We start from the raw sequence: 13,892 nt of genomic DNA, 5'->3' as shown, positions 1-13,892 counted from the left end.
CAAATTTCTGTATGTTACAATTAAAACAAACATGGATGACTTCAGGAATTCAATTATGCCAACAACTAGGATAATAGTAGAGTGACCTCAAAAAGCATAACACAATCTAAATGAGAACTTACAGTCTTGAAGTTCGTGAATGGAATTATTATTTCATTCGTTTATATGGACCACTAACTCACCTCACTATATTTGGAGGTCAATTCAGTATATAAATTATTCAGATATATATGTACAAGGAAATAAGAGGCATCTAAACATGCATATGTAAGCATGCCATCACACTGAAACATGTTTAAAATTGTTACATTAAGAACACGCAATTTTTGTCATTCTGTGCCCAACTTATATCATGTAACTGGATTGTTTGTATTAGACTGGTGCAAAAGTAATTGTGGTTTTTTGTCATTAAAAAAAACCCAGCAAAAACCACAATTACTTTGCACCAACATAATAAGTCAATGGATAAATGCTTCAGAACAAGGATAACCCATTCTCCATGATGTGCTTATTTCACATTGCATTCCTGTTTCAAAATATTTCATGTACTCAATAAATATAGACATTTACTATGTATCCACAAACATTAAAAATAAAAATATCTGAAAAAGAAAAATATTAAATTGGCAATATAATCCGACACTGTTTTCTCAGCTACTAGCAAACTGAGAGTAGAAAATTGGAAGATTAAGAAATAAGAACAGGTAAATTTTACAAAAAATATAAAATGCTGATCACCCAAAAGCAAAGAATCCAGAACTAAAGAAACAAACAAAAATAACAAAGCAATATTAGCCACAGGGAAAAATAAAAGATTGAAGTAAGTTCAGTGCAAGCACTAATGGAACAACAGACAACAGGCAGTATACAGAAATCTCTTGATAATATGGAGTCATTTACCCCTAACAGTTAAGTTCTTGATAATGTATATATGAACACGATTTTTCTTTACATAGAAAAGTGATTAGTTTATGACATTTTAAAAAATAAAAACAGCAGAGTTTAATTTCTCATGGAATGTCTCACTAGCTGTGGCATAATCCCTAGATAGTTCTGGATTTATACAGATTCTTGCATCACCAAATCAAACAAAAAGACGTTGTTAAATCTATAGTATTAAAAGACGAAAATGTGTGTGTATTGTTCATGTGCGTGGGGTGGAAGAGGTGGTGCTTTTCTTGAAAAGAGACTTAAACCTGATTTAATGAACTCTCCCAGTTGTGGTTAGAAAGTAACCATTGAAAAAGTTTTATCAGTACTGCCTTTCATGTCTATTAATGAATGAATAATTATCAGAGTTGGGCTATCATATTTAAAATGTATGTTGAAAGGAATGGAAGATTAATTTGATGAAGCTCTTTTGAAAGAAAATGAATGTGCTTATAGTATTACTCTCTAGCAAGATTGTAAGCTCTTTGAGAGAAAAGTTTGCCTATTTGTATTTGCGCACTTCATAACAACTAGCAAATGTATCAATATGAAGTATATAAGTAAATATTTTCTTTTGTTTTCATTTGTGTGTGGAAGCACAATGATGAATTCATCAGGACCACAGGGTCTGTCTTACTTATATTTGTATATTTCTTTGGTGCTTGGACAGTTTTTTACGTAATCTTATTCAAATGTCAGTTTCGTTAGAAATTCTATTTCTAGAATTCTTTCTCAAACATTTCTCATTTATATATTAAACATGGCATAGTGATTTACAGATATATTTCTTCCCAAATGACTTTTTTTTTTCAGAATGGCTAGAATATGGAACTAAGTATATGCTGTATATATGAATTTAAATAACAGAAGACAACTGATTAGGAATTCTCATCTCTCCATATGTCACAAACCTACTTCTGTAAAGAGAATATCAGTCTTCAGTCTTGGGAGTGGCTGAGAATAGCTCATGTGAATGGACCTGGGTGTGAACATGGTTGGGACTCAGAAAATGATATTGCAAAGAATAATGCTTTGGCATCCTGATCACTTTGAAATAAGAAATTACAAGACCTTAGAAGCTGCCTCGGAGTCAAAGACTTGTTAACCTTCCCTGTTTCCCTCCTACCAAGTACAGAGAGGGACATGCTCTGGAATTTTCTTACCTGAGTGAGGAAACATCTTCTGAAAAGAAAAGTAATTGTCTTAAACTCCTTCTCTAGGTGTCTCATTAATTAACTAGGAAAGATTAACCACTGAAGAAGAGAAGAGACTAAAAGTTGTCACCATACGCACACAATAGTTTTCATCTGTTCTTCTGAGGGCAGCTCCAAGAGATTCTGTAAGAGATTTTATCAGCATAATAGACGGCACTTGTTCACAACACAGTTCTGTCCCTTCCCTTAAATTGCTGGTTCCATTCAGTTTCCTTCTAGAATCATTTATAAACAGTCTATGCTTTGGGCTCATTTATTTCTCCCCTATGAAAAGGGTATTTATGCCTCAACCATCTGAGACTTCTCTGAGTCTCATATTTTGAGCGGCTCTTGTGCTTATGCAGATTAACAAATGTGCATGCCTTTTCTCCGGTTTATTGTCAGTTCATTTCAGCTGACTTGAAACTTCAGAGGGAAATGGAAATTCACTTCATCACTACACATTCATACATTCTAAATAAAATGATCACTTTTATAAGTGTACAAAACATGACTTTTACACTTTATTACGTTTACCCTGATTCTAATGTATGCATTTTTACTTTTAATTGTACTGAATGTATATTTTTCTATAGATAATTTCAAATATTCTTATTTACTTAGTATTAATAAAATTATGTATCAAATTTATCTTTTAATGTTATTAACGTTTTATTGCTAATCTGTTTCTAGGAGCAAAACCATACTCCACATTTTTTGCTCATAACACATAACAATATATTTTATTTACCCCAAATTGTGCCTAAATTTCCATATATACTCTTCTCAATATGCTTCTCACAATTGCCCCTGGTATATTAATATCTCCCACCATTCTCTCTTCTAGTTGCTCTGTGTGCACCTTCCCTCTAGATCCTGTAATGCAAGTCTTTCCAGGATAAGCCTTGCCTTTTCTCCAGTCGTTCCTTCTGCCGCACTCTTCCAGCACTCGATCTTTCCCACATCAGAAGATTAATTGTAGTCTTTGAAACTAAGTCCCTAGAAGTATCCTACTCTGTGCAATAGTCCAGATGTCTCTTTTTTAATATGCTGAAGAAAAACACTCAATTTAAAATATGTTTGATGTGTAAGGCTTCAAAATAAAGATAGTTTTGGTTCTGTCTGTTTAAATCAGTGGTGCCCTTGTAATGTTGCTGTCCACCATTTGTATTCCTTGAGTTTGTGTTCTATTTCACTAACTTTAAGATACATTTTTGTATCAAAAGTTTTTAAAAATTGTTTTTTAAACTTGTTTCATTTCAAGAAGTATTTCATTCTCCTAGCTGTATATTAATATTAAAAGTCCATTTAAAATGAATTCAAAGTTATTATCTGTTACTTGGAGTAACTAGTGTAGAATGGCTAGGAATTTGCACAGATATTTGCCTTTTAAAATAGGGGAAGAGAAGGATGGGTAGAAAAACTGTCTAAAAGTAATAGCTAAAGACAACAGATACAAAAGAAAATATATTTTAGAAAATAATGTATAGAAATATTAGCATGATGAAATATAAGTATATTAGAGAACTATATAACTTTTACATTTATTAATGGTAATGAATGCCTCTAAAAAGCCAAAGATTGTTCGGAACTCAGTATATTATTTTGCTTACACAATTTTTACTAAAATAAAGTGATATAAAACATTAGGACAAAGTTTCTAATTTTATAGAACATTGTTTTTACTCTTCCATTTGCCTGAAGCTCACATTCTCCAGGTATTTTTATGGCTCTCTATTTCACTTATTTCAGTATGGCCCTATCATTGAAGACTTTTCTGAAAATTATTTTTTAAGAAAGAAAGCTCAAAAGTCTCCATGCACTACCTCCACTTTTTCTTCACAGCACACTTACCACATAGTCCTGCTTGTCATTCCTTCGACTACCTGGTCCATCCTCTTCACAGGTTCTTTGCCCTGATGTTCCATCCGTGTGGAACACATTCCCACCTTGTACCTACATGACTAACTCTTCCCTCCTTCAAGTCCTTGCTCAGCTGTCACCTTTTCACTGAGAAACACCTTGTCCTCCATTTTGGTTGCTTCCTCATGCCCCTGTTTCTGAACACCCCTCCCATCTTTTATGCTGTTTTACATTTCCTTTAGTTTATTTATAGCACATTTCACCTTCTAATAAAGTCGAATCACTCATTTTTGTATTTATTTCTGTTTGCTCCTGCTGAGAATTTATAGTCTACGAATACTGTAATAGAAAAAGCCAGACTTGCATATTGACGTATGAATCCTTCTTTCCCAGAATCTATGAGTAATTTATACCAGTTGATTAAAAGTAATTTACAAATTTACAAAGCTTAAAGCAGTCATAACCACAAGGCAATTCAATAAAAAGTAAATATTGGCTGGACACAGTAGCTCACACCTGTAATCCCAGCGCTCGGGGAGGCTGAGGCAGGAAGATCAGTTGAGGTCAGGAGTTCGAGACCAGCCTGGCCACCATGGTGACACTCCATCTCTACTAAAAATATATAAAAACGAGTCGGACATGATGGGCGTGCCTGTAGTCCCAGCTACTCAGGAGGCTGAGGCAGGAGAATTGTTTGAACCCGGAAGGCAGAGGCTGCAGTGAGTCAAGATTGTGCCACTGCACTTCAGCCTGGGCAGCAGAGCAAGACTCCAAATAAATAAATAAATGGTAAAAATAATTTAAACTCAAAATTTTAAAAAATTAGAATCATAATTTTACTATGATTTTAATAACTTAGTAACTACGCATAGCTGAGGTTAATCTTAAATAAGAAATGAAAAATTTAACTTTAGACTACTTATGTAATACTCTGCAATAGGAATAACTGAGATCACTATGTATATAGGTGAAAAGTGACACCTGGATGGATAATGCAAATATTAAATTCTGTTAATATTAAACAGGTAACCATAAGAAAATACTGTTACTAGGTGGTAGAGGAAAAAATAATGAATCCAACCTGATAAAGTAGGGGAAATAAAATGTTAAAATAATAACTAAAATAACTAATGAATAAACAAATTAATAAGTATTTGAACAAAATATATCAAAAAAGTTTTTTTTAATTGAACCAAAGATTTAAAAAAAACATAATCCATGAGAGAGAGATATTGAGAGAGAGACAGTAGAAGAGAATAAGAAACATAGTTTGAAATATAATGACCTAAGGCCAGGCACTGTGGCTCACTTCTATAATCCCAGCACTTAGGGAGGCCTAGGCAGATGATGATACCTTGAGCCGGGAATTCAAGACAAGCCTGGGCAACATAGGGAGAACTCTAAAAAGACTATAAAAAATTAGCTGAGCCTGGTGGTGAGTTCATCTGTAGTCCCAGCTACTTGGGAGGATGAGGCAGGAGGATCGCTTGAGCCCAGGAGGTGGACGTTGCAATGAGCTGAGATAGCACAACTGCACTCCAGCCTGAGCAACAAAGTGAGACTCTGTCTCTAAATAAATAAATAAATAAATAAATAAATAAATCATAAAAAAATATGACTAGCTAGGACATTACATTATTTCATCATTTAAATTGAAAGAGATCTAAAATCTCTGATCAGAATTAGGCTTCAACAATGACATAGTAAATGGTAAAATAATTTTCCTGCCATGATAAACAACTCTGAACCGGAACAAAATGGTTTTCAATGTTAGAAAAACATCAAGCAAGAAAATCCCTTGCTCATGGAGATTTTATGAACACCAAGCCTATTGAGGTGGTTTTGACATAGTCACCTTTTGCCTCTTCTTTGGTTTAAACCCTAATGTTATCTATTGTTAAAGAGTGTGACGCTGGCTTTTAAATCTTCAAATCAACCTGTCTCAGGATCACTAAATTTCTGATGAATACCATCACCCTTCCCAAAGCTCACCAAAGGTACAATAAATACATACAAATGTAGCTGCTTTATACCTACCAACAGATTATCTCCTGAAATTCTAGATTATGGGCATGCTTTCCTTCTAGACTCACTTTTAAATGGACATGAAATAGATTTTATTATAATGACTTAAGATTCACTTTAATATTTTACTCTGATTCGTATTGTATATTGTTTCAGAATCTTCCCTTGTTTCCTCATCTTGGGCAAATAATTCTTAGTAGAATACTTCAGCTCTCTTTTTGTATTTTAATTTTAACTCGTATTTAAGAAAAAAATTTGACCTGACTATATACGGAGGAAGGAAATTTTTGGCTAATAAATTAATTATAAATTGTTTATTAGTCTCAGGGCTGATTTTGTCTTTCTGCTCTTTTGTTTCATAAAATTTTAAAAAGTACAGGAAAACAGCAAAACATATTGCACAAATATTGCATGTGGATGAATTAGATGACAGCACCACACCAGAATGAATAACCTACACCATTTTTTGATAATGCTTCAAAATGTCTATTTATCAGCTGGTGAACGCATAGTTAACTTAGTAAGTTACAGGGCACTAACCAATACACGAACCATAGAATTGTGTGGTTGATAAAACATTCATATAAGATAGCTCATGGCATAGCATAAAATTTTGGTTATTAAATGAGGAAAAGACACTGAATATATAGTACAATAATTGTTATGCAATCTATAAGTACATGTACACACAACACACAAAGGAAAATAGGAAAAATTATAATGTTAACAAAATGTTAATGACGGCTTTGTATTGTTTTTACTTTTTTGAATTTTGTTATCTTTTGATTCTTTTCCAATTAACATGGTTTACTTCTATGATACTATCACACTTTTAAATATTAAGAAATTTAATTGTGAAAAATGTATTATTCCATTTTGATGGTGTCAGTCATTGAGTAACTATTTTTTTCTGGAAATGGCTTCTTCACCACCCCCATAAAATATTGAGAACGTCACAAGAAAAGACCAATTCATAATTTCCTCCATTTGTGTGGCTTCTAAGGTAAAAGGGAAGTCTTTGCACAAAACCTAACATGGCTCTCTTTAGTCCCTGAACTTTTGTCCTTGGAAACATGCCAAACAATCTTCCTTGGCAAATGGTCCCCAGGGCCTAGCAAAAGGTGCATTATCATCAGCCTCTGGTATGTGAGGTCCTCTGGAACTATCAGAGTGAGAGGGAAAGAATAGTCTCCTTATGGTCACAGTGGCTGCCGGTCTTCCTCGATACATAGCTTCTTGGTCATCTTTCCGTTAGACCAGAACCCAAACAAAATGTCTAGATTGGTTTATTTTAACTTAGAATAAAACAGAATGAATGCACAAAAATGTAAAAACAAAGTTTCTCAAGGAAAACAAATATTATAAAAAAATCACCTCCTTAAAGAGTTTTCATATTTTATTTATAACAAAAATTTGAAGTTGACAAATTTCCAGACTGATAATATAAGAAGAAAATTTTTTCATGAATGTTGACTCACACACAGTAAGTATTATTTTCAAAATTGGAAGATTTTGTTTCACATTTTACTTCAGATGAAATAAAATGGGGACTTTATCAGAATAACATACCAATACATACGCATATCATTTACTCTTTACCCTAAGTAATGTCAGGGTTTGTGAAACAAATTTGGAGTTGTCAGAATCAGAGTCTACAAGCAAAGTATGTATTTTGAAAATATAATTTTTGGAAGAAATTAGATTTTGATTAGTTAAGTCAGGAAAACATCATCTCTTTTGTAAATTAATACTTATATATTGTCTATAATTTTAATGTAGCTGACTAAAATCCCCAAGGGTGAAATTTATTGAAAATTATTATTAAATAATATTGGAAACAAAAGGGCCGTAAATGATATAATAAAACTGTTTCATTTTTTATTACACGTCTAGCTGTTTTCTCTATAAGTACATGTACACACAACGCACAAAGGAAAATAGGAAAAGTTATAATGTTTTCTGAAATTATTTATAAACAAGAGTGTAGTATTATAAGCTTTCTCTCTGAAGTTATCTTTGTAGAATCAGTGTCAACAGTAAATTGATCCAACAACGTTGAATAAGTTACTCCAACCTTCCATACTCTTTTCCCTCACCTAAACTATGTGGATAATAGTAGTATCTATGGTATAATATTTTCAGGTGGATTAAATATGTCAATAAAGGAAGCCATTCAGAACAAAGTCAGGTTCATTCTAATTATGCAATATGCTATATTTTATTATAACATGTGCAAATGTTAATTTGTATATATATCTATATTGGCAATACAATTAGTTTTATTATAATATATGCAAATGTTAATTTGTACATATATCTATATTGGCAATAAAATTAGTTTCTTGAGTCATATTCTATAAATTTGTTAGCAACTTATAGAAGGCTAAACTAATTATTAAATGCTAGGTCATTCGTATAAACAAATTTTTTTTTATTGTTTGTTTACTTTTTTTGAGTCGCAGTCTGGCACAGTTGCTGGGGCTGGAATGCAATAGTGCGATCCCGGCTCACTGCAACCTCAAGCGATTCTTCTGTCTCAGCTTCTCCAGTAGCTGGGATTACAGGCGCCCCTTCTACCTATCAGCTTTGATTTCCCAGCAGTTTAGAGCAGGCGAACATGATGGGTAGATGGAATAACACAAATGTACCTGACTTCATCCTTATGGGACTGTCAGATTCTGAAGAGATCCAGATGGCCCTCTTTATGCTGTTTTTCCTGATATACGTAATTACTATGCTGGGGAATGTGGGGATGATATTGATAATCCGCCTGGACCTCCAACTTCACACTCCCATGTATTTTTTCCTCATTCACCTATCATTTATTGACCTCAGTTACTCAACTGTCATCACACCTAAAACCTTAGCAAACTTACTGACTTCCAACTATATTTCCTTCACGGGCTGCTTTGCCCAGATGTTCTTTTTTGTCTTCTTGGGTACTGCTGAATGTTATCTTCTCTCCTCAATGGCCTATGATCGCTATGTAGCTATCTGCAGTCCTCTACACTACCCAGTTATTATGTCCAAAAGGCTCTGCCACGCTCTCCTCACTGGGCCCTATGTGATTGGCTTTATGGACTCCTTTGTCAACGTGGTTTGCATGAGCAGATTGCATTTCTGCGACTCAAACATAATTCATCACTTTTTCTGTGACACGTCCCCAATTTTAGCTCTGTCCTGCACTGACACATACAACACCGAAATCCTGATATTCATTATCGCTGGTTCCACCCTGATGGTGTCCCTTTTCACAATATCTGCGTCCTATGTGTGCATTCTCTGTACTATCCTGAAAATTAATTCCACTTCAGGAAAGCAGAAAGCTTTCTCTACTTGCACCTCTCATCTCTTGGGAGTCACCATCTTTTATGGCACTATGATTTTTACTTATTTAAAACCAAGAAAGTCTTATTCCTTGGGAAGGGATCAAGTGGCTTCTGTGTTTTATACTATTGTGATTCCCATGCTGAATCCACTCATTTATAGTCTTAGAAACAAAGAAGTGAAAAATGCTCTCATTAGAGTCATGCAGAGAAGACAGGACTCCAGGTAGTTAAAACAGCAGAAATGGAACATTTAATCTCATCTTTTCTTTCATTCCTATTTGGGTATTTTCTTGGCATCTCTATAAAAACAATTAAATCCTTTAATTTGTTTGCATTTCTGTTGTGCTACTCTTTGCTTGACTAAACATGATTTAAAACATTTTAAGGCATGTGTTTTTAGAAATCCAAATGGTAATTAGAATCATAATATGTGTGTCATGTTTTCTGTCTACATATATATTTTTGAAGCAACTGATGTGGAAAATAAGAAAATATGGTTGTCACTTAAAATTATATTATTCAAATTCTTTTGTATACTTCAATTGTAGATAAATTTATTATAGAAAGAACTATTTGGGACACAATGATAATAGTTTTAGATGTCATTCCATTTATTATATGAGGAAGAATTATAGTGGAGTGTGTAGGAGTACTTATTTTGGAATAAAATTTTCCAAGTGTTAGATTATAAATATGCTACACTTTCAGCTGTATAGTCATTAATTTGTTACCTAAAGCTTAAGCCTCCTTTCCCTAAGTGCACAAGATAAATAATAACTCCAAATCTGATCAGAGGGTAGTTGTAGAGTATTTAAGGCAACGATAATTAATGCTTCCCATTATCATTAGAAAACTTACATTACTGCACAATGCCTTTTTTCAAGCATGTAAACTTGTGTTTTACAAATTACTTTTGGTTAATTGACAGAACTAAAAAGAAAAAAAAATCAGCAGCACACAGTTTTGGATTTCAGAAGTAAAATATTTCAGTAGAATTATGTCATAGAAAAATAGCATATATTAATATAACATTAGAGAAAATTTGAAAAATACCGTAAAATATTGAAAAAATGGAAATCCTCTACAAATACTGAGTTTTGTCTGCTCTTCCTGTGGAGTCACCATTCTTTTGTTTATTTACTTCTCTAATAAACTTGTTTTGTTTCAGAAAAACAAATATTGAATTTTGTGCATGTTCTGCTAGATCAATAGTTTCAAATATGTGCACGTATATAACACATATAAACAAAATTTCTATCACTTTCCACGTACTATTTTCAGCTTTCTGTATTCATTTACAAGTTTAACATTGGATAATCTCTTTGTCATTGCCAACTGTAATATAAAGTTTTCTTGATGCATGGGCACCATCAAGACTCATTTCACAATGTTTTGGACTTGAAATATAAATTCATCAAGTTAAAAATACACATGCAGTGATATGTCCTTTGCATGCTAAACATGTGAAAACTGGATTTCTGTAATGTGTCAGATTGCTTCTTTATTAAAATCCTGTGTGCCTTTAAAACTCATTGCCTTTCTCTTGATTTCTACAGGTTTGTTTCAGTTTTAAAAATAACTCTTTGAATTAAATGCTTTATTCACTGATTTTACATTTCTTAGTACAGAAAAGATGTAAAGCAAAGAATTGACAATGAATTCAGATGTTGTGACATCCTGTCAATTTTAGTCAGGTAGTGTGCTTAAATGTCTTTTATTTTTAAATATTTTCCTTACATAGTCTGGAATCACAGTTTTGTTTTTCTCTGCTATTTATAGGACCCTTTAGAAGCTACTTTTTATTTTCCAAGTATTTGTCTTTTTTGTTTAAACTTTTGTAACAGTTACTAGTTTTCATTCAAGCAAAACTTTTTTTATATATTGAAATTTGTTTTGTTTGTACAATTATATTTGATTTTTTCTAAGTGCATTTTGAGTGTTTAAAATAGACTGTAACCTCTATTTTAGGAGTTAACATTTTAATAAAATTTCACTAATTCAAACTGTCAACTAGCAAATTCAAATCTTTTAATACATATTTTTCCTTTCTTATTTCATAATTTTGCTTCTCAAGTATTAATGCCACATAAAGTTATTATGATTTAATTTTTGCTTTGATATTCATGTTTTCAGGAATACATATCTATAGGTATGTATAGGTATAGATAACACATATCTATTTGTTTTCCTTTGATTAGAAGTAAGTATTTAATCGACATTTATTATTTAATAATATGTTTTTGGCTCATTCTCATCTTATAAATGCATAATATAAGTTCATGTATTTACAAGCTCTTTCCATTTTTCTATTTATTTTTATGAGCTATGGTTTTATCTTGGTTTCATTTATGTCTACTTCTATGATTTAGAAAATGGATCCTGTCAATTTGGGTTACAAAGATGGTCAACCGAATCTACCACTTCGTGGTCAACACATGCAGAGAAATTGCTTACATTCTAATTTAATGAGGAACACCCTATCATCTTCATAATACAGGCTAAAACATATTCACATAATGTTACTAAAAAGTATACAATAATCTATGCACAACATGAAAGATTTAGACTGTTCACATTTGGCCTACACTTTCCCTATTATATTGGTGTAAAGTATATTTTATGTAAGATATTGTCTAATTGAAGACATAGTTGTCTGGTTCATAGTGTCATGCCAAAATGCCATATAATATAAATATGAAAAAAACCCTGTAATTCAGCATAGCAAGATCTGAACAGCTATTTTTTTACTTCCAAATAATTATGGCTATAGGAAAATAGTAATAATATATTTTTCTGAGCACTTTCCATGGTCAGGCAATATTCAAAGGCTTTATATAAATCAAACTAACATAATGTATCATTATAATTTAACTGTCAGGTCAGCACTAGCAGTATGCAAAGTTTAACCTCATATTAATGGAAAACCACCCTTTACTTGTTCAAGCAAAGACTTAAGAATTATCGTGGAATTTTCTTCTTATTGAACACACTTTAGTTCCATTCCATCAGCATATTAAGGTGATTCTAAATATAGACTAATATAGACTATATTTGGTGTCTACTTTAACACATTTTTGCTGCCATCCTGGCCAATATAACTATATTTTCCATTTCACAATTATTGCTGCAATATTGTAGCATGCACCTATTTTTTTCTTATTCCTCTTGAGTCTGATCTCAATGTAGGAGCCAGAATTATACTGTTAAACAGTAGGTTGGATCATAATTTTTCTTCACAAACCCTATGCAATACTTCATCACACTAAGAGTAAAAGCCAAGAGCTTTACAAATGCTCATTGGTTAAAAATGATGTCCTCAGTTCTTAAATCTATGAATTCTTTTCTTATTATCCATCTGTCACGCTCACTGTTTCTACTCCATGACCTCTCAGGTCTTCTCTGCAAACAATAGTACAAATACTGCCTGAAATTTTTCCATTTTCTTTTTGCTGAAACTTTTTTTCCCCAAAGATAATTGCATGATTTTTTTCTTATCCTTTTCTTGACAAGAAAATTCCTCACTACCCTATTAAAACTGGTAGCTGTTCACATCCTCTTTCAAACATTCTTTTTTTTTTTCATAGCAGTTATTCCCACCTGATGTTCTGAATATTTTTCTTGTGCCTTTTATTTTGTATCAGTTTTCCCCTATTATCATGTAAGCTCTAAGAGCAAAGGACTTTCCCCCAGCACCTAGAACAGTACCTTAATAAATGTATTTGAAGACTGAATTTTAAAGACCATGAAACTGGAACACAGAGAGATTCAATAATTTCTCCAACTTGTTAAAAAATACAATGGTTTACTACTATAATCACACTGAAAAAATAGAATTTGATATTTTTTAAAGACATTAACAAAATAACAGAGGTTATTAAAAGGTATACGCTGCTGATATACATTCTCTAGGGCTGCTGATAGAGGATAGTGTGATTTTGGCAGTACTAGCTCAATCTCAAATATATAGGTACAGTCCGATTTACAGAAAAATAACTCAATAAAGAAAGAACAGTTTATCAGGTGGGAAGATGTTGGTGAGAAAATTTGTATTTAATCAGAATACAGGATTTTCTGATCTAAAAAATAAAAAATAAAAAAGATTCAGAAACACAGAGACCCAACTACAACAAAGTATTCCTAAATATAATCTGCAGAGTTTTCTCTGTTTTATCCTATTACTCTTGACCTGACTAGACTTTGTGGGAGCTGTTTTTCACAAGGCAATCCTAGGACACAGGTTCTTTTATGTTATTGCTCTGTTTTCTCCTTGATGTTGTCCTCTTCTATGTTATTGAAGAGAGTTAATCTAGTACGTTGTCCACATTCCAGTGAGAGGAAAAGGTGAGATTTTTTGACACTAGGAAGGTAATTTGAAGCTCACTGTTCATAGGGATGGTTTTTATGAATGTATTCAATTTATTAAGTAGGCATAGGACTACCCTGGTTAACCATTTCTTCTGATGTAAGCCTCTTTAGAGAATTGTACTTTTCATTTAATAGTTTTCATTTAAGTACTTTTCATTTAAGTTTATAGCAAAATGTTGTTTGTAAT

General features: G+C 32.5%; 1 protein-coding gene across 2 annotated transcripts; it reads left to right on the top strand.

Annotated features, from left to right (window-relative positions):
• Positions 1-7,189: 7,189 nt before the first annotated feature.
• OR8H3 (olfactory receptor, family 8, subfamily H, member 3) lies at positions 7,190-11,238 on the top strand. Of its 2 annotated transcripts, XM_077960649.1 has the most exons (2): positions 7,190-7,494; positions 8,468-11,238. In XM_077960649.1, exon 2 carries the CDS (start codon positions 8,629-8,631, stop codon positions 9,565-9,567), a length of 939 nt encoding a protein of 312 aa, XP_077816775.1. In that variant the 5' UTR covers positions 7,190-7,494; positions 8,468-8,628; the 3' UTR covers positions 9,568-11,238.
• The last annotated feature ends 2,654 nt before the right edge of the window (positions 11,239-13,892 follow it).

The sequence above is a fragment of the Macaca mulatta genome, chromosome 14, assembly GCF_049350105.2.
Source record: "Macaca mulatta isolate MMU2019108-1 chromosome 14, T2T-MMU8v2.0, whole genome shotgun sequence".
NCBI lineage: Eukaryota > Metazoa > Chordata > Mammalia > Primates > Cercopithecidae > Macaca > Macaca mulatta.
The sequence above is the reverse complement of the archived record's forward strand: the minus strand, read 5'-3'. Positions and strand labels throughout refer to the sequence as shown.